This window comes from Diuraphis noxia, unplaced genomic scaffold, assembly GCF_037042655.1.
Source record: "Diuraphis noxia isolate RWA-SAM2 unplaced genomic scaffold, SU_Dnox_SAM2 contig0005, whole genome shotgun sequence".
Lineage (NCBI taxonomy): Eukaryota > Metazoa > Arthropoda > Insecta > Hemiptera > Aphididae > Diuraphis > Diuraphis noxia.
In genome coordinates this window covers 14577404-14603593 of record NW_028301715.1, presented here as the reverse complement: position 1 = coordinate 14603593, position 26190 = coordinate 14577404, and the positions used below count along the sequence as shown (strand labels likewise).

The following is a 26190-nucleotide window of genomic DNA, read 5'->3' as shown; positions in this document are numbered from 1 at the left end:
ATATTGTTATTATTAAATTTCATTAGTATTTAATAAGAACTCTATTAATGATTCATTATATTATTACATGTTATGATGCTATGTACTGACGAGGTATGTGCATTCGTCGATGAATCGTATACTCGGGCGCCCATACATTAATTATTTTTATTACAATAAGCACGCGTTATCTTGTAAATTATGATTTCTAGAAAATGGATTTAAATTTAGCTTAAAATTACACTTATTTAAATATTATATATTATTAATACATTTATATTCTAAATTATATTAATCGTTTTATTTAGTAATTATTAACTTAGTGTTAAAATTTGAAATTGACAAATGAATATGTTTAGCTTAAAAATTTGTGTCTGCAATATTGTTTTCGGTTTACTAAATTGGTAGGGAACGTATCATCAACAGTGTTTATTTAGGTGAATAGTACTAAATACATAATTATTCATTTTAAATTTAAGTTTTTAGTGGTATTTAAAAAAAGTATAAGTAAAGCAATCAGTGGCGTACCCAGGAGTTGAATTCTAGGGTTCTGACCCCTCCTGAAATGTTTTCATTTTACAAAAAAAAATAAAAATATTAACCACCATTTCAATTTTCAATACACTTTCCTTATTAATTATTATGTCCTTCGATCTGCACGCATTGCATTCGTACTTCTTCCTGTAAATAAACAAAATATCAGTAGGTATAGTTACATAATATGACGCTTCACTAATAGCTAATAATATAGTAAATAATTATATTATATTATAATGCCGACAAGCCGTGTACTTCGTATCACCAGGTTTCGGACGCGCCGTCGTTGGCGTAATCGCGTCTCGGTCGGTGTATAATGACAATCAACGATAAAATTATTCTGCTTCGGCGGTAGTATTTTTTACTGTACATTTTTTCGTCTCAAATGTCACTGTAGAAAAAATAACGATAATTACGATAATTGAAATTAAAAAATACCATTGCTACGAGACCATCGATCCGTCACGGTCTTGCGGCGAATCGCGAATACGAGCGCGACGACTGCCGCGTATTAATATAGCATTATTTTGTTCATACTTAGCCAATACACTTCCGGCGCCTTTATTAAATTTAGTCAGATCCGACTTAATTATTATATCCAGCGTTATAATGCGCACGAAGCTCTAATATTTAAAAACCTATTACATATTCGTCACAGTCACTCGCCGATTACTCTACTTTACCTACTCCAGGTCCATAGCAGGAATCCTCATCCTTGCATCCCTTGCACCACATTATTTTGTTGGTAAAATCATTAAATTTAATAGCAATACTTTTCTTGATTAGAGAACGTCAAATTACTGGATTGTGCGTCGTGTGTATAATATTATGTGTTTAAAATAATTATTTCCGTCGTTTCCATACAATATTGTATATTTTGTTGATACTTTATTACGTTCGTATTGAGGAGAACTAATTTTTTTTTATTTCCACAGAACACGAAACGATGGATCGTTCGCAAAGGTCAACTGTTCCGCCGTGGCCACCATCAGAGAACTGTCCAGCAGCAAGGAAAACCACTCATCGCACGGCAACGGCGTCAAGTCCGGTCGAGTAACGGCTCGCATGACTGAAACTTGTGACGGACACATACCGCGACACAGGGCCCCACAGCCACCAGTGGATGTGAGTTTTTTATTTAATTTTTTTTTACAATATTTAATCTATTTTAATATATATATATATATATATTTAGATATAAAAGAAACAAAAATTAATGTTATCATAATCATAATTATAATTAAAATGTTTTTTGCCTCTTGATATAAAAGTGGCGCAGTTCTTTTTTACCAAATCCCTTAGGGAAAAAATAGATTTACTAATTATGTACTTTTACAGTAAATATAGATGGTTTTCATTTAAATTTAAAACGTCTTCAGTATTTATGAATTAAACTTACATATTTCATAAATCTAAATTTTAATAAATGTATAAATTATGTTTGGTGACATCTGTATGCCCATCTGCTACGTGACAAGTTGGCATTCAACATTTTTTTATCGCAATTATTTTAAACACCTTCCCATGGTTATTAATATGATGTATTATTTTATCGGACCTTCACAACAACGTGTGGAATCGCGCGAAAAAATGTTATCTAAATGTTTTTTTTTTATTTAATTCATCTAAGGTGTTCAACACTGATATCGAACCACAAAAATTTATCATACGTTTCTTCTGCATATGTGCATATAATATAAAATAATAATACATAACATACCTAATAGGTGCCATGCTATACTTATCTAAAAACTTGTTTTTCGACGAATGCAACCGGTAAACTATTCAATGACGATATCATCACGCTATTTATATTTTTATTATATGTGGAGTTTGGCTGATAATAGGAACACACTATTTTGTTATATTTCAAGTTCGTTAGTGAATCATTGGAATATTGGAAAGCGTTATTTAATAGGGGAGCCTACCATTATTATTTTAATTAATATACAATTAGAAAGTTTAAATTTATAATTAACAACTCGCAGCGTGCATAAGCATAATGTAATTATAAATTAAACTAAATACTGATCTTTACGTATGTATAACCTATTATGCACATAATATTATGTGTAAATGTATGCGGTATACCCATAGATATATACAACAACTAGATAGCCGTCTCCCTCTTATCATTGAAGTCGTCCGCCATTTACAAAGCAGGCAATGTTTACAAAACAATATTATCAATCTTCAGTTATCACAGTGTATTAATTAATCAATAATCAAATAAATTTAAAATTTAAAAATATTACTTAATGTTAATATTATATTTTGTTTACATAATTACATACCTAACCTACGTGATATCCAATTACTTAATTGATTTATAGCAGAGTGGGAAGAATTAATGTGGATATGGGATATTATTGTTGGAATTAGTTAGGAACGTTCTATTTGGTTTCACCACTGGAAACAAATTTAATATATGTAGGTAGGTACACTTTTTTCGTCAACTATTTGTTTTGTAACATATATCAACTATTCTTTCCTCATGTGTGTGCAGACTATTATCTGCCTTGAGAATATTGTTTATTATGTCTTAAAGTAAAAACCCCTGTAAAAACAAATATTATTTGTAATATTAATACATTTATTTATGAAAGTACAAAAGTTTAATTTATACTTTTAATTTTTAACAATATACAATATTTGTATAAACTTTCAAGTGTACAATTTTATGAAAATAAATTGACAAAACAAAACAAAATTAAAAACTTTAAACTTAACAAACTTAAGGTTTACTGGTGATAAAATAGAATAGCTTTAGTCAGCGTGTGGCGTTTGTTAACAGGGTTAAGAATATTAGTAGAAAACATTTTTCCAAATGTATGTAAACGTACACTCAAATATTTTTTTTATAATTATTTGTATCAAAACCATTTTATGAGGACGGTCTAACAATGATATGTTCTCACATATTAAATCACTAAAAATATTATTATTATTATTAATGCTAATAAGTTATTGCAATTTAAAATTATTTTCCCTTCCAAGTTAGAAATATTTAAATATTTTAAATTATCAGTATAAAACAGTAACATTTTTTCAGCCTCAGCAATAACTTTAAAAACACTATCAGAGGGTAAGATAAGACCACCACGGTTTCTGAAGTTAACAAAATTTTCCAAACTCCTAGACATAAGAAGTGAAGGAACTGATTCAATTTTTAACATTAATTTATAACTTCCTCCAGGTCTTGCCACAAAATCGGAGCGTAAAAAATGGTCACTACATACTCTACTAGATTTATTAGGATTAAATCCTTTACGCTTAACTGCATCAACCCATAATTGTAGTCTATTGGGATCTTTTAAAGGAAACCTACAATTCATCAAATACAAATAATAATCTGATTCATCTCAGATAGATAACCAAAGTCTAAAAGTTCTCGCTTAAAAAAATGTTGACAACAACTACGTATCTGTCTATTAGAACATCCGTGCACTGAACATGAGACTGGCATAATGGCAATTTGGCAGATATTAAATATTATTTATTGTAATTTAAAATATTAAATAATAATATTTAAAGTATTTATTACCTAATGGCTAGTACCTACTTCCTAGTTTCCTGTCCAGAAAACAGAATAAAACAATATCATTATTATTTGAATTTGAAATCTCAACTGATATTACTCATCTTAGCATTATCAGTATCCTCATGATAATAATAAATGTAAACATTGCCTGCTTTGTAAATGGCGGCCGACTTCAATATCGGCCACTACTGTAGTACAAAGACAGCTATCAAGTTGTTGTATATATCTATGGGTATACCGAAAGGCAGCAATGATTTAAATTTAGAAATTCAATAGTGCACTCCTAATTTATCATTGTTGAACGATAAAAACCGATTATTGCCCAATGCTTTTAATATGACGTATGGATATTATTTTGTTTTTGGTGATTTCTTATTAATTATTAGTTATAACTGTTGGTAATTTATTGCCGAATTAATATATCATACGTTTCTTGTGTTTTTATCTGTGTGCTCACTGCGAGTTTCCGGAATACTATATCATGGCGATGATATGCGATCATGGCGCATACCTTGATAAATGCAGGCATTTTACTACGAAAACCTACTACATTAATGGCTCATGTTTCTTGTAACCAGCTAAATAGTTTACCGCATTCGCTAATGACGTTAAACTATTGTTTGTTATATATTGTTCCGTTTCCTGTCATATTTTAAGTTATTTAAAACTCCAATATCTTATAATACCCATGATGTACGCATATAGTGTTCTCTACCTCTAGTCTCTACCTACGTATATTTTAATTAAAAACAGATAAATACTCCGTGGCGAATGTGAACCGTACAAAACATCGTTAAAATTATTAAAATTGTTTTTTTAATAACTCCTTAAAAAATTGATGTGTTTAAAAGCGAAAAAATTTCCGTAGAAATAATTCGCTGGCTTTTTCAATGGAATCCCATACAAAATACTTTACAGTTTACCTCATGACTTATGATAATATATTGCATTTAAAATAATTTAATGCTACAGTTGCAGAAAATAAAACGTATAATCAATCCTTATAAAACACGTGTCAATAATTATACACATTTTCTTTTCAATCGACATCGTTTTAAATAGTAAATTGTTACCCACATAATTTGTGCCGCACAAACAAAGATTATCTTGAAAATAATTTTAAAATTTATTAAAAAACGTTTAGGCATAACACGTATAAAGAATCTGAAAATTTATTATTTTCGTTATTTTTCTATGTCTATACAATATAATATAGTATATCAACAGTACGATTACTACGATTATCCATCGACGTTAATACATAATATGTATATTTTATACTTGACGACTCGATGTCGAACTAGGTACGGTGTGTTCTCTCGTTGATGTGATGACGAACCAGTTATATTATATAGATGGATGCACGTCGTGTGTGCATATAAAAAATATGAAAAAATTCCGTCCGTGGGTGTTCGGTTTATACAATAGTAGTCGTACTCAAATGAAAAAACAAAAAAAAAGATTTCCACCAAGGACGAATCTGAGGTCGTTGTAGTTGGAAGAATCATAGTCACCGCCGCATATCCGAGGGAATTTTTTTTCTTCTCTCGTTCGTCAACAACATACTTGGCGGCGTAGGTAATGCATTATTATTATATATTATATTATATAAAATACCAACTACCGCGTAGAGTTAGTAGGTACGCTGTCGCAGCCACAACCAACAGAAACAATGAGGTCTTCGATTATTGTCTTGAAACACGACCAATAGGTTAATTTATAAACAATTATAATATGCGCACGTTGTATATAGTATTTGATTATCTATTTTCGACAACAAGGCCAATCCGAATATTACAGTATCGTTGACACTTCGGTTTAAACTCGGTTTTTTACTGTTTTTGGGTCGCCGCTATTGCCCATGTTGTTATATAATATATAATATATTATTATCATTTAATATGTGTGTATGTTTATGATAAAAGAACACAAACATTCGAGTGTAAACAAATAAATTGTTTTTTATAGGTCAAGGACGCGGCTTGCGAACACGAAAAATTTCCATCCTGTCCGGCCACCACCACGGCGACGACCGTCAAAAGCAATGGAATGTCCGTCACCGCGGCCAGAAAGTCCTGGGCGGAAGAGCAGACGGGAAGCAGCGGCATCAACAGCAACAATAGTTACCCGAAGGAACAACCGCCGCCCATCGTCCGGCCGTATCCAAAGAGACTGTCCAACGGGCTGTATACGCAACAAGTAAACACGCTCGCACTCAATATTACATAATAATATTTTAAAATATACAGGTCTATTATAGTAATAATGTTTACCTAACCAATAGAATATTTAGTTATTATTATCATGATGAGCATGTCTACGCTAGCGTGAAAACAGTGTGGAGGGGTGACGGAAGCGAACTTGTACGCGGGAAATCATCTAGTCATTATTTATCAATGTACACAAATATTGAAATATATTTTATATGTACGACAAACTCTTATTATTCTAATATATTTTATAGTCTCGGTTTTTTGTAATCGGTATAATATCGTGTGCGTTTCTATAAGACCCCATCGTCTCTGCGGCCACTGCTTAGTTAGGTACTATTTAGGACCAATAATACGCGCTCGTGAAACACGATTGGATTGGTGAAAGTCAATGGAAAAATATGTAGAAAATACAAACCAGCAGGCGCGGAGTGTAATCGACAAAACGTAAAGATACAAACGGCCAGATAGTCTCGCCACGCCGCCGCCGCCATCGATTTTGTTGCAAAACCGTTATTAATTGGTTCGAAATTTCCCCGCGAAAATTCATAGCGACACATGTTATTATGCATATTATTCTTATAATATATTACATCATCATAACACTCTGCAAGACGTTAATAATATAATAAAACAATGATTATTGTTGATATTATTGTGTACACATCATACCTACGACACCGACCACACCTGCACGCGATTCACGAATAATTAATAATAATTTCAACGCCAGTTCATAATATTATTTTAAAGTGTACAACGGCGTGGCATTATTATTGGCTGTATAATAATAACATAATGTGGGACTTTACGATGACGACGACGACGCTTCCACCGCGGCCGTGTCCGTTTCGAGACGGGTCACTGACTTTGGACGCTTCACGCTCCGCCGGTACGACACACGCCTTATTATAATATAATGTATTATCGTGATTACAATATTTTATCGCCGCAGCTTCATAATAATATTGGCGATTTCGTGGTCGTTGATGGCGCGCGCTCTCGATCCGACAACCGAATCCGATTGTTGTAGTCGATCATTATAAATGGTGTTGTTGTATAATCGATGTTGTTTCGCGCGATTGCTATACCATTATGCTAAGCTTCGACGACGACTCGGGAGTCGGGACGCGTTTGAAATATTGGTTTTGTTCAACGCAGTGGAAGTGGAGGATGGACAAAATATTATGTATAGTCTCGTTTATAAAATCATTCCAAAAAGAGCCTATAATACTCATCTGCGATCATTGTTCGGTAAACTTAATATATTTTATACCCTCTAATACTCTTAGAAATACACACGCTAACGATAATGATGATGATGATGACGGTGATGACGATGACGACGACAACGACGATGACAACTGCGCGCCTGGTAAAGGATGCGGTATGTGCGACCATGCATTTTTGTGATTCCGCCGAAGTCGGTGCACTCGACCTGTAGCTAGTAGTCTCGTCGTTGTTCAGCTGCAACATGGGTAACTGCAGTCTGTGTTATAGCCTTAAAGCCAACAAGTATTAATCCAACCGGACCCGCGACTAGCACTCGTTGTTAAAGCAGGGTGTTTCGTGTCATGTGTTCGTATTTGTACTGCTACAAGTGTACGAGAAATCATCGTTGTTTAAAAAATAAGAGCAAACTGCCTATTTTTTATATCACACACTGCATACTCTCATCGTTATTTATGTTTAATGATTATTAGAGTGGTGGTCGATGCAGGCCCGCAGCAAGGGGGTCAAGAGAGTGCGTTTCACTCCCTGGACCCAATCGTTGCCCCCTTAAAAAATATTAGAAATTAATGTTGTTTTTATATATATAATGCCCCGCTAAAACTTGGTCTGGTTACGGCGGACCTGCGTCGATGTCGATCGCTCTTCTGCCGTGAAGAATATTCCGGTGCACTATTCGTGTTGACGAACCGTGTCCGGTGTGTTCGCCGCAAATCGATTTGTCGTCGAACGGGCCGGGCTTCGATCACCGCGTTGAACCAGGCGTGTCGGATGCGAATAACGAGCGAAACACTTTCGGTGTGTGTACGGCGGCGGCGGTGCGCGGATAAATGTTTGTTTAACGAAACCGGTTTGAGTATTTGGGCTTACAATAATATGTATTATAATACGCTGTCGGCTTGCAGACTTAGGATGCCGTCGAAGTTTTTGACCCCAAGCTATTGTTCCTATATACTTATGTGTATATATAATATATAACCTAACCTAACGGCCCATACCACGGACAATCGATTAATATTATATATATATTTTAATATAATCAACATAATAATATTATAATTATCGCACGATTTAGGGACAATTATTATTATTGTCATGTCATCAAGTCATGTATCTTGTTTATATTATACTACATATTATGTGTGACATTATAATACTTATTTACGTAACACTATAATAACATTGACCGTTTTTCGCAGTTGAAAACCGTGATGGAGCGTTGCGAAAAGGGCAAACCCGAGCTGTTGGACCGGGTGCGGTCGATGAGAACCAAAAGCGGTAGTGGCGGTTATGTGGAAAGACTGCAGCAGACCGCTGAGAAACATTTTTGTGTGCCATTATCAACGATCGCCTTGTCGGATCCAACGGACCTGAACTCTCGGCTCACGCAAGCGCAGCTAGAAAAGTATTCCAGAGCTTACGACGACTCGCCGCACGTTAGTGACTGATTTCATACACACCATCATTATTATAGTACTATACGCTCTACGGCGGAAACTTCGTCGTTGTCGTCGTCCTATATTATTATTATTGTTATTGTATACTTTGATAATTTTGTTTTTCCGCTTCCGCAGCGAGAAACAGACGAGTACTCAAGCTGTTTCGACGGTAGCGACAGCGCGTTGTCCAGCCATCTGACCAAGGAGGAGCTAGAGCATTACACTCGGATCTACGAGGAAAAGTCCACTTCCCAGATCAGCCTGACCGAAAAAACAGTGCCCTTGCACCAACACCAGACCTCGTACGCGCAAAGCGAAGGGTACCACAGTTACGTGTCCAGCACCGATTCCACATCAACCCCGTTTCTGGACAGGTATATAATTTAATAAACCTAACTATTGGATTAAAAATTTCGAAAAAAATTTCGCAAGTTATCAGGTTTTGTTAATTTTTTCTTTATGTTTATAATATAACGGTGGATTTATTTTCAGGTTGAGGAGAGACAGCGAATCCGCTGTCGTGGTCGTCAATAGCAAAGAATCGGAGAAACCCGCCGCCGCCCAGGGGAGGGACTCGAGTGCCAGCTCTGGTTCGTCCAGCGAAACGCTAAAGTGGCACGGTTCCAACAGTGACTTGAGCACTGTGTCCAGTGGCGGGCACCACCGGTCGACCACCCAGCTGATTGCACACAGCGCCAAGGTGTCGGCGCCGCAGAGACACCACTCCGAGTCAGTGATGAGCGTAACTGATGGATGGTCGGGCGCCAACGTCCAGGAACCCAGGGTTGGCAACCAGAGAAATCTCCGAAAGTTGTTCCCGGTCAGCACGTACACGGTACAACCTGCCATGGTCGTAGACGAAAAGACTTCACCAAAGTACGAACGACTGCACTGCACACCTATCCGCATATTATAATAATAATATAGTTGCATAATGTATTTGTTAATGCTTTTAAAATGTTGACATATCACATACATATATAAGTAACTTTAAACCATACAATTTTTAAACTCAATTTACTTACCTATTAAGTATCGGTAATATGAGTTGATATTATCGTTTATTTTAATGTATTTTGGAACATTGGGATAAAAATATACATAATCACGCATTAAGTCCGGAACTCGAAGCAAATGCCACGTCAATAATAATAATTGTTTCCGTTATCATAATAATATAATTGTGGGTATACATTACACAATCGTAGTATGTCAAGTGGGTACCTCGGTATTTTTATCCTATTATTTATCTAGTGGTCTGTAAATGTATGACGCCAATAATTAATTATTAATAATTTCGTAGTCCCGAGTCAGAATAATATCGAGTAATTAGTGAACGATCCGTTATCACCACATTTTACGATGTACCCATATATTTGTATTGTTCGGCGTTTTTATTATTATTACTATAAAGATACATATCAAAATTTAGTTTTCTATTTTTATTCACATCTCGGACGTCATCTGCTTATGCATAACACCGCACTCTTATCAAATTTATTTATCTTATTTTTCTTATTATTCTAAATGACTTGGGATAAAGTATAATGCGTTTTATTCCTCTGTCATATAATACATCGGAACGGTTGTATAACACAAGCTTTCTCCACACTACTACATTACATAGACATTTCTCAAACTATTATAAAATTACAAGTTCATAAGAATACTGATTCTAATTATCTAACTTTGACAAAAATCAAACTTGTCAAAAAAGCACGTCGTTGATTAGTTGTTTAATCTTTAAATACAAAAACTATGATATTATTAGTATTTTGATTTAAAATCGTGTGATGGATACCTACTGTACTGTACGTCTGTTCGCATAATATGCCTAAATTTTATTTTCTACAATTTAAAAACTAAAATTCATAATAATCATAGCAAACGCTGTGTTTTATTAATGTTCAACAACCAGAATAATTATAATGAGTATATCACGAATTCGTTTAAACACCACGAGTTTGTGTTTTTATTTATAATTAATTATCATATCATCATATTCTTTGTCGAAGCTTAAATGTCAGATACACTGTATCAATATTATTTTTTTTTTATATAAATAAATGGTACTTAACTTATCATCAGATTATATTATAAGTTTACACGTGATTTACATGTCTATATACATGCATTGTACAACTGTGTAGACATATCATGTTAACGTCTGTATTTTAAACCATTTTTAGATCTCCACCAGCGCTGACGGTTGCTGAACGAATTAACGAACTGGAGAAACAACAACAGCAACAACAGCAACAGCAGGTAACACAAACGCCCAACAAGTTCACGTATTTTGATCCGGAAAAGAAGCACAGAGTAGCAGACCACTCCCTGAGGGCCATACAGAAACGGGCCTTGTTGTCATTCTACGAGAGACACCAACCCGGATCGTCGTGGAGGTCTGAGCCGCAGTTGTCACCACCACCGCCTAGGCCTCCGCCAATACCCTGCCGTCCACGGTTGCCCACTCCGCTATCAAGGCGCTCATCTATTTCGTCCGAATACGACTCTCCAGCCACTTGGAACGACGTGAGTTCTAATTATTAACGATTACATGTCCCCTAACATATCTTCTTCGGTGCATTTTGGCCACTATATATCATTATCTAAAGACTAAAGTAAATAAGTGACCGGATGAAACTTATACCTATGTAAACTTCTCAAACTGTGTCTGCACTTTATAATATATTGTTCAAAATGTTAAGTGGCGTGCCTATAGCTCGGCCATGCGAGAGGGGATTCAAATTTTTTTATATAATCTTTGATACAAAAGACTCCTCGACGACACGCATTTACAAACTTCTTGAATTCTTATAATGATAACTTGACAAAAAATTGTATTGTTATAAATACATTTATAATTACATAATTAAAATTCAAGTTCCAAAAACTACTCCACGACACCCATCTTCATAGTCTCGACGAATCTATATTGGTATAATTTTTATGGCCCTACTTAAGATATGAAATATGTTTAGAATTACTATATGAACACGACCGCTTTTTTGACCCTCATCTGTAATGTATTCAGTGTATTATTTATTGTAATCATGTATTTCATTTTACTTTATGTTTATAGGATTGTACGAAAGACGACAGTTCAGCCGAAGAAGCGAGCATCACCAACTCCAAAGAACTCAGTAAAAACAATCCACTTAGGAGGTACATTATATACTATAAAATTTAGGAATTGAAAAATATATTGGATTAATATCTTATGTACCATTTATTAAAATTCATTAAAATTATGCCAACATGATTTTGTAATCAAATACATAGAAATCGAACGGTTAAAAATATGAATTTAATAATTTTTTTTGCTAATAGAAATGTAATTTCTTTAAAAAAATTAACGAATTGATTTGCCCCTTACATTTTATTATTCAGAGCGTTATACTAAATTGCCTATCCCAAACCCCTAAAAAACATTTTTGTTAAATTAATTTGAAACATAAGAATATAGTTTATTAAATAAACTAATAAATCATTTCTTAAGTTTTATAAGCTTCTGAGGATCAAATATGTTATTATTTGAAAGATCCTATTTTAATTTATAACTTATTACTATTTAGTTATACCTATCTAAAATAAATTATTATCACATCATTTGTATTTTGTTAACTAACATTTTTTTTTAATTGTTCATTGATTTTAATTTGTAATCATTAATCATTAATCTACAAAATAAATTAATTTTTATACAGAAGTAGACAAATAATTGCTGTAGAGCAATATTTTCAATTTTATTAACTTTTGAAATATAATTATATTTTCTACCAAATCATTTATTCGTTTACAGTTTTGTAAATGGCCGATCTTAATTTCAAAATTATAATCTAGTTAAAATATAATAAATGAATTTAAATATTGTAGTTTTGTCTATCTTCAGGTTTTTTTGAACTCGTATATTTTTAATTTATTTACTTATTTATAATCACTCTTTTTCTTTTTTATATAAATTGATAAGAAATATAACTCATCCTATTATAAAATATGATGCTCAAATTTGGCGAACCAAGTAGTAAATAAGTGTAGGTATATAAAAAGTTATAAATTTAATGAATTTTAGAGTTGATAATTTTAAAATTTAACATAAACTTAATAATTTATTGCAATATTTAATCGGTTTTAGAATACATCGTTGGTTATTTGCCAAATTTTTGTTTGTATTCTACTATAACAGGTTTAAGCCAATATAAGTAATGAATCATCACTGTATTGAGTATTCACTATTAGTATATTAAATATTTGTTCTAAAAGTAATTTGTAAAGTACTATAATGTCTTCGTTAAGTTATAGGTTGTCTAAAAATATTTATATCACGAAAAATAAAATAAATCAAACATATTTCAATTTGTATATTGTATATATTTGCAGTACTAATCGCTTGTTTTTGTACACTGTTCAGTTCTAGTTGTGGTTCACTGTCGACAGCGATTCTTGGGCCTATGGTACTTGGACCGTCGATATCGATCGACGATTGGGTGCCTGAACTCCCACCTAAGAAAAAACAGGTCGCTCGACAGCAAACGCCTCAAGCGAAACGAGAACCTAGTCCAGACCTTCCACCCCCACCGCCGGTGGTCGATGACGACGAGCAAATGTTCGTATCGGACGAACCGCTGCCGCCACCCCCACCGGAGGCCATCTGGCCTAAACCTGAGTCGCTGAGGAACGACAAATTCCTGCGCAACGGTAAGGAGAAAAGACTGGAGAGCAGTTTTAGCGCTGTCGAAGACGTGCTCCTCAGCAGAGACTTTAATGCTAGCTGCAGTGGTGGCTCATCAGCCGGATTGTTTACTAACAACAATTACCATATGCATGGCCACCAGCAGCAGAATCAGCATAATGCGATGAGTGAAAAATCAAAATCGCTGTCATACATATATGACAGCCACAAAGCAGTGCCTCAGACACCGGTCAAGTCGTTTGCCATTGAACTGCTGCAGCCGCCCCAACATCCTGCACCGCCACCACCACCATCACTAACGACTGACGAAAAATCACTGCAATTTCCGCACAATGGCATTAAGGAGTTTGGTCGTTCATCGAGCGTCCGTCGTAACAAACTCACCATACCCAATAAGGATTACTGCAAGTCCGAGTTCTCGGCCCGGAAATCCGTATTCCAGGGTGCCGGTGGTTCCGCGGTGCCTAAACAGCAGGTGGTCATGTCCACCGTAAAACCCCCAGCGTTCAGTGCCACCATTTTCACGGTCCAAAATAACGTGGTCAAACACCAGATCTGCACTCCGCTGAAAATTGCCAGAGACGCAGACAAAAAAGTGGCGGCCGCCGCCTCCAGATCACCGTCCACGGCCAAGATCCCCGTAGTTGCCGGGCCGCTCAAGTCATCGGGAGTGTTTCCACCGTCCCTCGAACCCAGTTGTCCGCCGACTCTCTACCAACAGTAAGTACATTTTGAAGTTTAAGCTATACTATACGTATTATAGATATTTATCTAAGCGATTGTTAGCATTATAAGCCAATTGATGTGTTTTTACGACCACTCAACGAATTCTAGTCGGTGTCCCGCTTCATGAATGAAAAATCTATTAATCGTTTTCGCGAAATTGGTCTTAAATTTATATGCGTATATGTCGAAGTTGTTATTACTATAATTGTATAAAATATGTCATGCACAAAAAATAGGATTATACGTTTATTATTTATTATACTTGTTTTTGTTCAGTTTCTATTTACCGATTAAGTAGTTGAATCATGCAGAATAATGGATACGTATTACTATACCTATACATGAGATTAACAAAAATGAATTTACGGATTTCTTTATTTATTCCATTGGTATATATAATTCTCAAACCGAGTATCTTGTAGGAAAATGATAAATTATATATTATGATGTTGAAACGAGCATTTATGGACACGGCATTAACAGTCACGCCATTTTGTGATACACCGGGCGTACACGCATTACGGTTGGCCTATATCATTTTTATCAGGCGTGCGCATGTGTCTCTTGGTTTGCATATTACATAATAATTAATAATATTATTACTACAGTCGATGTTTCTCATTTTATTTTGTATACCAACTACCAACCGATTATACCTCTGCAAATATTCGATTTGACTGCATTTGAGTCCTAAATTTGTCGATCAGTAATTTAGGCCAAGGAAAAAATTGGTATTTTTCTCCCTACCCTTGGCCCTAATCATCGGTTTTCGTTTGATTAGATGCTAGTTATGTAAGCTACTTATATTATTATTGTTATAAGTAATACTATGATGTTGGCTGTAGGAGAAAATGAAAACCGTTCTGATGGTTAACAAATATTATTAAAACGATTTCATAGACTATAATAATAGTACATAACGATGTCTTTGTATAGTAAAAAAAAAACAATGACGAATTAACACATATTAATCATTATTTGATCGTTTTTGTTGTATTATTTTTCTCGATCTAAACGTAAGAATAATGATATCGTTTTTGAGGCCACAAGAAATATAATTATAATGTTTTGTTTTTTAAAAACATCCATACAATTTGAGCGCCAAACAAAAACGATAAAAATAATATTTTAAATCACTGTGTTGCTATAGCTGTAAGTACCTAGTGTTTGTTCATAATAATATACTTTCGTTCGAATTGGGTTGTTCGCTATTTAAAGACGTCGAGTAATGTCGATATTGTTAAAGCGCGAATGCATTGTATAGTTTAATAATATTATAGTTTCTTGTCACATTGTGCGGTGCATCCACTTTTACGAGCTCGCGCCTTATTGTCATCATTGGTCTATTTGGTCTATCACCACGACAAACACTACACACTGGTAGTCTCTTCATCAAAACCAGGATATGATAACATCATCGTGACGATGATCATATAATATTTGTCGCGTTGAAAACCGATCAATCAGCAGCAGAGTCACCGCTGTGGATAACAATAATAACATAATAAACCGTACAAGAAAGCTGTTCCGGTTCGTTAATATAATAAAATCGTAAATATACAATACACAGGTACCTACGCGTTTTTCATCGCACATCATTATCGTCGCATTGTATACGCCTAAAAAACTAATTAACGAGCGCACTTATATACGTGTGTATGTGTGTGTGCAGTGTTTATTTTTCTAAACTCAAGTATTACCCGTGTACCTATATCTCGCATATATGTACATTACTACGAGCCAACAAATTCTGTTTGAATCTCATACGATGTACATTATGTTCCAAAGCTCTCGAGAGCTTGGAAACTCAAAGTGGTCATAAACGGTATACATCATTGAATATTATATTATATGGATCGCTGCATGGCTTGAAACAGGAAAGAACAATGAATGCAGGTATTATGAGAAATATCCAAAAATATTCTATCTTGAAAAGATTTGAATGTGCTGGATGTATATGGCAAGGTAAGGCCATAGTCTAATGAGACGAGCACTAGTCGCTAAATGAAATAGAACACGCACCACGAAGGCACGAAGACAGTGCAGTGATAACGATATATAGATCAATTTAAATCTGCAGGAAGACGATATTGCAAGTAATGAAGAATCAAACCATAATAGAGATCTTCCTTTGAGAAACCTAGTAGTAGCAGCAAAAGAACTAAAATACTAAATGGCGTGTAAAAGATTGATTCAAATAAGAATATAGTCTGAGTTGAGCACAAGCAGACCAATCGGTAAAAATTAAACGAATAAAAAAAGAAAATCGAAGGCGAGAGTGATGACGCCGCGGAATGTCGAATATACAACATACTGCACGTTGGTTCTCTAGCGTATCGCCGTAATAGCTGTCGATCTGCGTGTCAATCTAGTCTATACGATACGATAACCAAACGACAGCTCACTATAATCTGTACAATACAGTGCAATGTAAGTACGGATGGCGGCACGCGGTGTAGGTACGCATAAGTAATAATATTGTCCCAACAGCCAACACAATAACGATATTTATTATTATACGTTGTAAAGAGATACGCGAAAAATCGGCCATTGGCGTGGGCCCTCATTAGTAACAGAGTACCGCGGCTCTAAACGAAAGCACCGGGTGACGTGCGCGCGAGGGTTAGACTCAATGTCAAAACTAGAAAGTGATAGTCGTCGCGTGTCCGAGACTTGTTCCGCTCCGTTCGCGTCCGTAGGTACAACGAAAACGACGTATCGGGTTACAGCGGTCATGACGCGTAAATCGTATGTCATATTGTATTTGCGTGTACTTACACACAGTGCAGGAGTGTCGGACTTTCGTGTTTTTTTTTTTTTTCATGCTCTTATTTCTGGTTTGTAATTTGTCAAATGCACTTGTGTAGCTTTATAAATAGTATGTAAACTATTTAATAGCGTGGAGTAGTGGAGTACACGTTATTATCTTCTGGTTGTCTGAATTTGGTGCAAGATGTAATAACTGTAACCCACAATCGGATACTCGGATATGACCCAATCACTAAACAAAATATTATATTATTATATTTATAATAGTGACTGTAATGCACGTGTAATTTATTGATTAGCGCTTTCCGATTTTTGTCGCCATAATATGGATCAATGCAGGTACACCGATATCCGAGTGTCTTGTGTGTTGTACACTTAAATTATATGGATACACAATATTATAACGAAGGCACGAAGTCACGTCGCCACGACTACCGCAGTATGTTGTAGGATAATGGGTATTATCATTGTTATAAATAGATACCTATGTAAGACGAATTTTGTGCGTATACTCGAGCGCGCGCGTATCATAGGGATCGATCTAGAGCGAACTCTAGAAGAAAAGAAAAAAAAGAAACGGAAAATGGAAAGTGCCAAGGATAAATTTATACTGCGAATTCTACCTATATTTATGTTTTTAAAACTATTTATAATCGACTTAGGTTTACTATGGATGTCGGGGATCTATCATATATATATATACTTAAGAATTATTATATCTACTAGTATAATATTATCGTTATGTATAGTATTGTTGCGACAATAGATTATACCGGCGCCGAGTCGTTATCAGCTCGATCTGTGTGTATTCGTGGAATAGTCGCCATTGTCACGTCCATGCTCGTGAGTGTGCAAGTTTTTGTGTTTAATTTTGATCCGGACAAATTCAATTAAATAGGCACAATGAAGCAAGTATCGAATTTCATAACAACTGCATGTATTATAATATTTATATATATATATATAATATATATAGGTGATACGCGCATCTCGAACAGTTGGTAAATTGCTTTTTATTTTTTTTCATTCTCTCCGTTTATTATATTTTCTTCTTAGATATTATTCTATTTAACACTTACATATTTATATATTATATCCTTCGGCGGTCGCGTAAGGATTACATCTCCGCTGTAACTAGCCGCCCAACGGCCCATTATTATTGCAACGTGTATACACAAAGATAAGTGTAGATACTTTATTATAGGTATATAGGCACCTATTTTATTAGTGTGTATAATGGATAACGCACTTTCGTGTGTGTGTGTGTGTGTGTATGTGTGTGTGTGTGTGTGTGTGTGTGTGTGTGTATAATACATTTAATATAATATACACCAACAACAAAAAGGGTGAAAGTGTCGCGAACCGAGTGAGAGTGTCACAACTCATAGCTGCCTGTATCATATACTGTATATTATACCCGCGAGTATTTAACGTGTGTAAATGTTTTAAATAATAATTGTGTGTGTGTGTATGGTCGGCGGCGTGGCGGGTGGATGTGTGTAATAGCATTAAAATCGTTGTGTAGAGACCAAGCCGTACGGACATTAATGATAATATTATGTCTCCCGCGCACGGCACACGCCTACGTTTGGCATCATTTTATTGTACAAGCGACACGATTGTGCGCGTTGAGACTTAAGCCGAAATCTCGTCAACTCAGTTCAGACCGATGGTTAAACCTATATTAAACGTGTAGTAAAATAATATACAATAAGGCATCACGTCGACGTCGAATAGACATATACGACTTTATGAGCTCGCGTTTCAGTCGCAAATTTTCAAAACGTATCGATTTGTAGGAGATTTCGATTTTCGATACATCGTCGCGATGAAATAATGAAAAAATTACACATAGATACCTACAACGACGGTCTTCCCGTTTAACGTGTTTTCATACTCATATAATATAATTATACTTTCCCGGTCGTATCATCTCTATAGAACACCAAACTGGTAACGTCACCGCCGCCGCCGGTATATGCTATATTTGTTTTTTATTTAAGGAATGAGACTACGTTTTTACTATATTATACTACATATAAGCAAACGCGATTGGTGTGGGCGGTGTCTGTGGGAACGGGAGGAGGATGGGGTAGCGTGCCTGGCAACCGCCGCCGCCGTCGTAGTGGAAGCAATATTGCGACTTCACGTAACATCTATCGGAACTGGATTTGCACTCCCAGCATTATTATATATTATTATCGACGATGTATAATATTATTAGTATATACATAATATACCTCTATATATGTGCACGCACAAACACACGCGTATAGAAAGTAGATCTGCCCGCGACCATCCGTGTATATAAATAATATATTATTTATACGCACGCGATGGCGCCGTCGCCTCGAACAGCTTAATCGGTATTATATGTATATATAATATAATACCTGCACTGTTGTCGACTTTACTTATAGTATTAGTACTATAGTATGGTCACTATAGGAAGTAGGTATACCTTTACCTTTGTATATAATATAATATATGTATAGTGTTATATGCCGTAAAACTATGGCACATATATACAATATAATGAACAGGGTGATTCACTGCAAGCATGCTGATCTTCATTTTTTCCTTTAATCACGAATTTATTCAAATTTTAATTTTTAGAAAACATATTAATATAGATATAGGTATATTACACTTAAAAGTACCAAGTACTTAAATTATTTAGATTTGTTTTTATACGTTCATTGATTAGTATTTGTTTGGTACTCGTATTTTCAAATAATAATAACCCCTTATATCCTAAACCCATTATCATCGTGAACCAATATTTTCTTTGGTGTAGGTACACAAAGTTAAATAACTCAAATACTTTTCATTCAAACTAGGTTTTAGATACATCAAAATTAAAAAATGTATAGAAAAAGAGGTGATTCTAATTTGCTAAAAATAAGTGGTGCCTGAACATCCTTAACTAGCATAAAAATCTAAAAATCTAACTAAATCAACTTAAAAAATACAATATGAGAGTGAGCGTGTATGGTGAATCACTCTGTATGTAAATTTATAGGCGTTGTTGCTCAACTGCAATGTCAATATATAACTAGTATTATGTTTGATTTTTTTTTGAAAAAGAAATAAAATAAAAAAGGTCACGCTGCAATAACAACTGGAGCACGTCTTTTGCCCTACCACCATCATATAACATTTTATATTATGTACCTATAATGTAACGTTAAACCGTCTTCATCTCACGACCGACGACGATAAAACTGAATATTAAAATAATAATATAATTATATACGCGGTGACGATCAGAAAAAAGTGTGTTAGCTCGGTTTCCGACACGATTCCGCTCGTGTTCTGCGCGACAGTCGAATGCGTCTGAGACGCGTTTCGATGGATATCTGTATATTATTATTACACGACGCGGCGCGGCGCGCGCGAACGTGAACAACGCGTAGGCACATTATACATTATATATTGGTACCGGAAAGACTGTTTATTTATTTAGTTTTTTACTTCTTCGTATCAGCCACCGGAATAGCCATTATAACGGGATTATTCGTCTATATCCGCCGCGACAAAACTCGCATCTTTCCGTTTTCTCACAGATTGTCGCGGTCCTCGTGGCTCCCTGGAGTGTAGCTCTCGTGACTATAACACTTCTACAGTGCCATATTTCAGTGCTCTGAAAACAAAAGCCATGAGACAGTAGCATATTATGTATATATATATATAAAATATATAGTATGAGTAGCTACAAACAATAATGTTATAAAAATTTTTCCTGCGAGGAGTTGGGTGGAATAAACTTGTTAAAAAAAAAATGTACAAACGTTATATATGTATATTATAATGTTTATTATAATAAAATATTAAAAACCCATCTTGTTCACACCCATTTCGTTATATTTTCGATAGGGTTTGTTTCATCTTGGGCAGTTTTATAAGTTCTACCACCTCTATATTAGGTATGTGATCGTATTTATATCGTGTTAAATTATTATAATAGTTGTAATGCTTAATTAATATTTTGAAGGTAACAGACTTGCCCCACATCCGATGACAATGACTTAACATATTCAATATATTTTTTTATAGCGAATTTTATTTTAAACAAGAATTTCTCTATGTTCGCCGTTTTCGGTCTTGCCGAGAAGAACTTTTCTGTATACCACATTGTGTCGTTCTTACGACACCAGTTATTAATCGACCGACTTACATGATAATTATATTTTACATTTACTGTGAGTATAATAATATATTATAATACCAGCCATTCTTCATCGTACAAACGCGCCGCATCCGATCCATACGCCCTTATCATATTTAAATATATAATATGCGTTAACGCGTTTGCGAGACAATTAAATAATCCTTAAGAAACTATGCACACGCACGCGCATATATCTGTTATAATTTTATAAAATGTATAACATAAAACGACCAGGCGGTGGATTTTCGATCTTATTTATCATCATAATGCCATTCATGCGTCTGTATGCTCGGTCTACGCTCTATACAATGAAGTCGTCCTAGGAAAACGATTTTTTTTTCCATCTGTTTCTGTCGTTATGATTTCGAAGCTCGTATATTACATGACATATATACGAACAAAGAATACGTCATCCACTATAACTTATTATCGTTTTCGATTGATTAGACGAAATCTGCATATTATATATTGTAATGTAATATATTATTAATGCTTATGTATAATGTATAACTTTTGCAAAGTCTATAAAAATCTATTACGCTCGCGTGTTTCGAAAAAAAACAGTTAAATTATACGACTTTTAAAGGTTTTTTTCGTAATATTTTATATATTTTGATAAGACGATGCAGCAGACAATGAACAATTTTATATAGCAATATAGCATATTATTTTATAGAAGTTACGCGCATGTTTCAAATTTGCGGCTATACCCCGAAACCGTTTACCGTTATATATTGCGATTTTTCATTATAGGTACGTACTTACTGTGTTTTTTTTTTAGCACACCTACTAGTTGCCGTGCTCACGCAGATTTATCACCAGTCATGATAATAAAAAAAAATTAAACATCCTATTGTTTGATCGTTGTTTTTAAAGATATAGGTTTGAACCGCGGGTGCGCAGGGTTTATTTTGTTGCACACAACTTTTAAACATTATAACAGCCCTCACTGGGGGGACGGCAGGAGAAAACATGATGTTTTGTATTCAATTACTTTTAAAACATTTTGTTGACTGGAAGTCGATACGACGATTGCTGTTAAGGAAGGGGATGGTGAAATTCTTGTGTCAGGAGAAAATGCCGCCCAGTCGCCCCTTAACCCACCCCTATACGGCTAAAGGCCCGCCTTTTGACTAGAATCGATAAATAATGACGACCGCGCGTGGCGGTCATTCAGTACGCCTACATGTAATAACAATATCTACTTGTGGGTGGTAAACTATATAGTAGGCAGTATACGATATATAATTGAATAATGTACTTAACACACTTGTGATGTACAGCTGCAGCAGCATTAGTTTGTGGCCTGCGTTATTCCGTTTCCATTATAAATTATAATATATAATATTATATTATGTACACCCGCCCGCATAAAATGACGACGACAATTCATCACAGTCGCCGTCTCAATGATATTATTACAATATGATGTATGACTTTAATATTTTATGTACTCCCACGCCGCCGCCTCTCCAACAATTTTCGACTTAAACGTACGCGCTCGCGTATACCCATAACATATATTGCACAAAGTCATTTATTAACCATACTGCATCATACGACGCCAACCTGTAGAGTGTGCCTTTACATTACGTATGTATATAAAACGTGTGTGTGCATCGACTGACGACTATATTGCTGTAGTGTGTGTCTTGTGTCAACGTTGTCGTCATTAGCATAAAAGCAACGTGTGAAATCTACAGTTGTATAATATATATAAATACCTACATATTATACTGTACATTTATGTGGTATGTAGGAAGTATGTAGTGTTACTTATATACTGTTATAAACGGCTTTTCGTATCATTATAAACGTCTCGATGTCAGTGATGTGTCATATATTATTATAATAAAATACAATTACGCCCTGGTGATATTCCGCGCGCCTATATAGAGTTTTTGTATTACTAATTTTGTTGTTAGTTGTTTTTTGTATTAGCATGTTTTTATAAAAGTTCAAAAACTAATTCAATATATATTTGTAACGATGATGACATCTCGTTTTGCACGATGCACTCTTTTTCCTCGTGAAGCGTATTCCCTTCTTTTAATACTTTAATACGTTATCTTTCTATTTTCCATATATATATATATATATATATATATATATATATATATATATTTATGTACGCTCATCGTTTTGGCGTCATTTTTTTTCTTTTTCCTCTGTTTACCACGTGAGTGATCGAGAGCATGCTTGAAACCTTTTGAACCTGTGGTAACCATATATAATATATGTATATATATATTTAATATTTTACATCCGTGTGCGTAGTATATAATTCGAAGACAAACCGGTTGTGGTCTATGGTGCTTGGAAATAACATTTTTTTTTTTAATGCGCGCCCGTCCTTCAGCGTGACGACATGTGCATGACGCGCAATTATTATTATTAAATCATTGACTTAAAATATACTTAAACACTGCATATATTTTAATTAAAGATGATATATAATATTATGGATTTACGTACAACAGTTTACCTGCAGCAGTTCTGACCGAAAATAGCGCCTTGATTCCCAACCGTCAGTTCTTCCCCGTGCGGTCGCGGGCACTACTATACAACATTATGACAGATCATATATATAAATTATACCTATAAATATATATATCAATTTTTTAATTAAATTTTTTTTTATTAGGTTAACCCGCGGCCACATATACCATTGGTCGTGGGGTGGTACGGTAGGGGTTATTTTTGTGTATTTGTTTGTAGGTTCTTAAATTGGTAGAGTTGTAACACGTGTTTGTGTATGTGTGGCAAGGATATGTTGCTAAGAATTCTGGGTGGTCACCCATCCGGGAGCTAGCAATTGCGGTCGGTACGTACGCTCAGTGCGTTTCTGCGGATTGAGCGTACGACCGCGCCTCAATCATTAAAAACTGACTGTTTACAACGCGATGACACTAACCAAATTAAACAAACCGTAAAATTATAATGTATGATCGACCCAATCAACGTGTCATTTATTATAAAAGCGAACCGACTCGGCGATAAAATATATAGTATAATATATACCTATACCCATTAATCGAGAAAAAAACTTTTTCAATTATATTTAAATACCTTATTTCATAAATATATATATTATTTCGATCCACGCTATTAATCATTGTACTAGATTTTTTTCTCTGATCCCTCGCTGCAGTTACCTATATATATATATATATATATATACGTATAAAAATAACGATAATAATAATGCTATATCGTCTATCTAGGCTGCAGGTCTCCGGAGTCATCCTCGGCGGTATATAGTATATACAATCATACACATCATAATAAAGCCGGGCACAGATTATTATCATTATTATTGTTATGTATATATGTATATATATTATAATATAATACACTCGCGCGCGCGTATAGGGAAGGAACATGCAATAATAATAATAATAACGTCAGCGGTCGAATGGTCATTAATATGAATTATTACGCGCGTAGTCCTGTGGTTGGCGGTGGCTGGGTAGACACCTATATAAAATAATATCTCTGTACATCACGATGATTGTCGCTGCTGAAGCCTTATATACCCTGTCGAACCGAGTGAAACAGCGTGTAAGTAGTAAATAGTAATTGCATAATAATAATTGTATATAATATATATATACTCGTATAGTATTGATATAGTTATATAGTGGTATATAGTAGTAGTAGTAGTAGATTATGTCCGAAGATTCTATTTCTCTATTGGTATACACATAGTACATACTATGACGATGATATGTGCAGCCCATGTATCTGTACTGCCGGATATATACGCATTTCGTTACATATATTATATATAATATTATGACGGTGTATGTCTATATTTTTATTATAATATTATTATAATATGTGTGTATGTATATGATTTGACTTGAGGGCATAGCGTGATTACGTTTTTGACCGTCAAATAATTTCATTTACTATTATTATTGGTAGTACCTATATTATATATAGCTGCACGTACCTGCAGCACTTTCTCCGCACTTAACCGAATCGAAACGTTTTCGTTTTCTTCGTACACTAAATGGACCCTGATTTTACCTGTAAACGCATACCCGGCCAAACTTACGTGTGCTATTTGAAAGGATGTATATACATATATGTATATATAGTTTATGAAGTATAATATATTAAGTTTTTGAAACAAAATGAGTTACCGGCACCCGTAGTTATGATTTCATCGGCCACGCGAAATGTTTTTTTGGAACCAAGTCACCAACGATAATTCTGCCAATTCTGACGTATATTGCACAAGAATATGTACAATATATTAATATAAGACGAAATAATACGATTGATATGTATGTACTAGTCAATATTATATTGCATACTTCTAACGTTCGTGAAAACTATACCAATATATTATTTAAAAAAAGTGGTGTGGTGATTTGCATATTTGTGTACGGTTTTTTGATTTAAGTTAAGTTCGTGATCACAAATTCGAAAGTTTTATCTTTTAGTAACACATTGTATATACTGTTTGGTGATAAGCGTCGTTTATTCGGTATGGTTGTTGTGGGAGGAGGGTGGTTACAAAAATATGTATACAAATTATGTCTTTCTAATAATCCGCATGTATATTTGACTACAATCTTTAAGTCGACTTCAGCCTGTGTAATCGCTCCAAAGTCAGTTGGTTAAGTGTATATATAGTTTTATTTCGTTTGATCGTGTTATTAAAATATTAAATATATTTTTTTACGAAACCTAGTTAGAACACTATAACGCTGAACTATAGGTATATAAAAACCTTCGATGAAAACCGAACCACTGTGGCACTATGTATAAAAATGTATATATAAGTAGAAGGTTAGGTATACAAAAATATGTGGAATGTCTACTTTTTTTACAAACGGCTCTTAATTAAGCAACGCACATACATATAGATAATTACGGTGATTGGA

General features: G+C 34.6%; 1 protein-coding gene across 2 annotated transcripts in view; it reads left to right on the top strand.

Annotated features, from left to right (window-relative positions):
- Shrm (shroom) overlaps positions 1-26190 on the top strand; it is a 180115-nt gene that overhangs the window by 114276 nt on the left and 39649 nt on the right. For both annotated transcript variants that reach the window (XM_089228381.1, XM_089228382.1), the window contains 8 exons: positions 1452-1641; positions 6026-6256; positions 8697-8933; positions 9072-9310; positions 9429-9812; positions 11126-11468; positions 12019-12101; positions 13348-14349. In XM_089228381.1, coding sequence (XP_089084507.1) covers positions 1452-1641; positions 6026-6256; positions 8697-8933; positions 9072-9310; positions 9429-9812; positions 11126-11468; positions 12019-12101; positions 13348-14349 — 2709 coding nt within the window. The remainder of the gene's footprint in view (positions 1-1451; positions 1642-6025; positions 6257-8696; positions 8934-9071; positions 9311-9428; positions 9813-11125; positions 11469-12018; positions 12102-13347; positions 14350-26190) is intronic.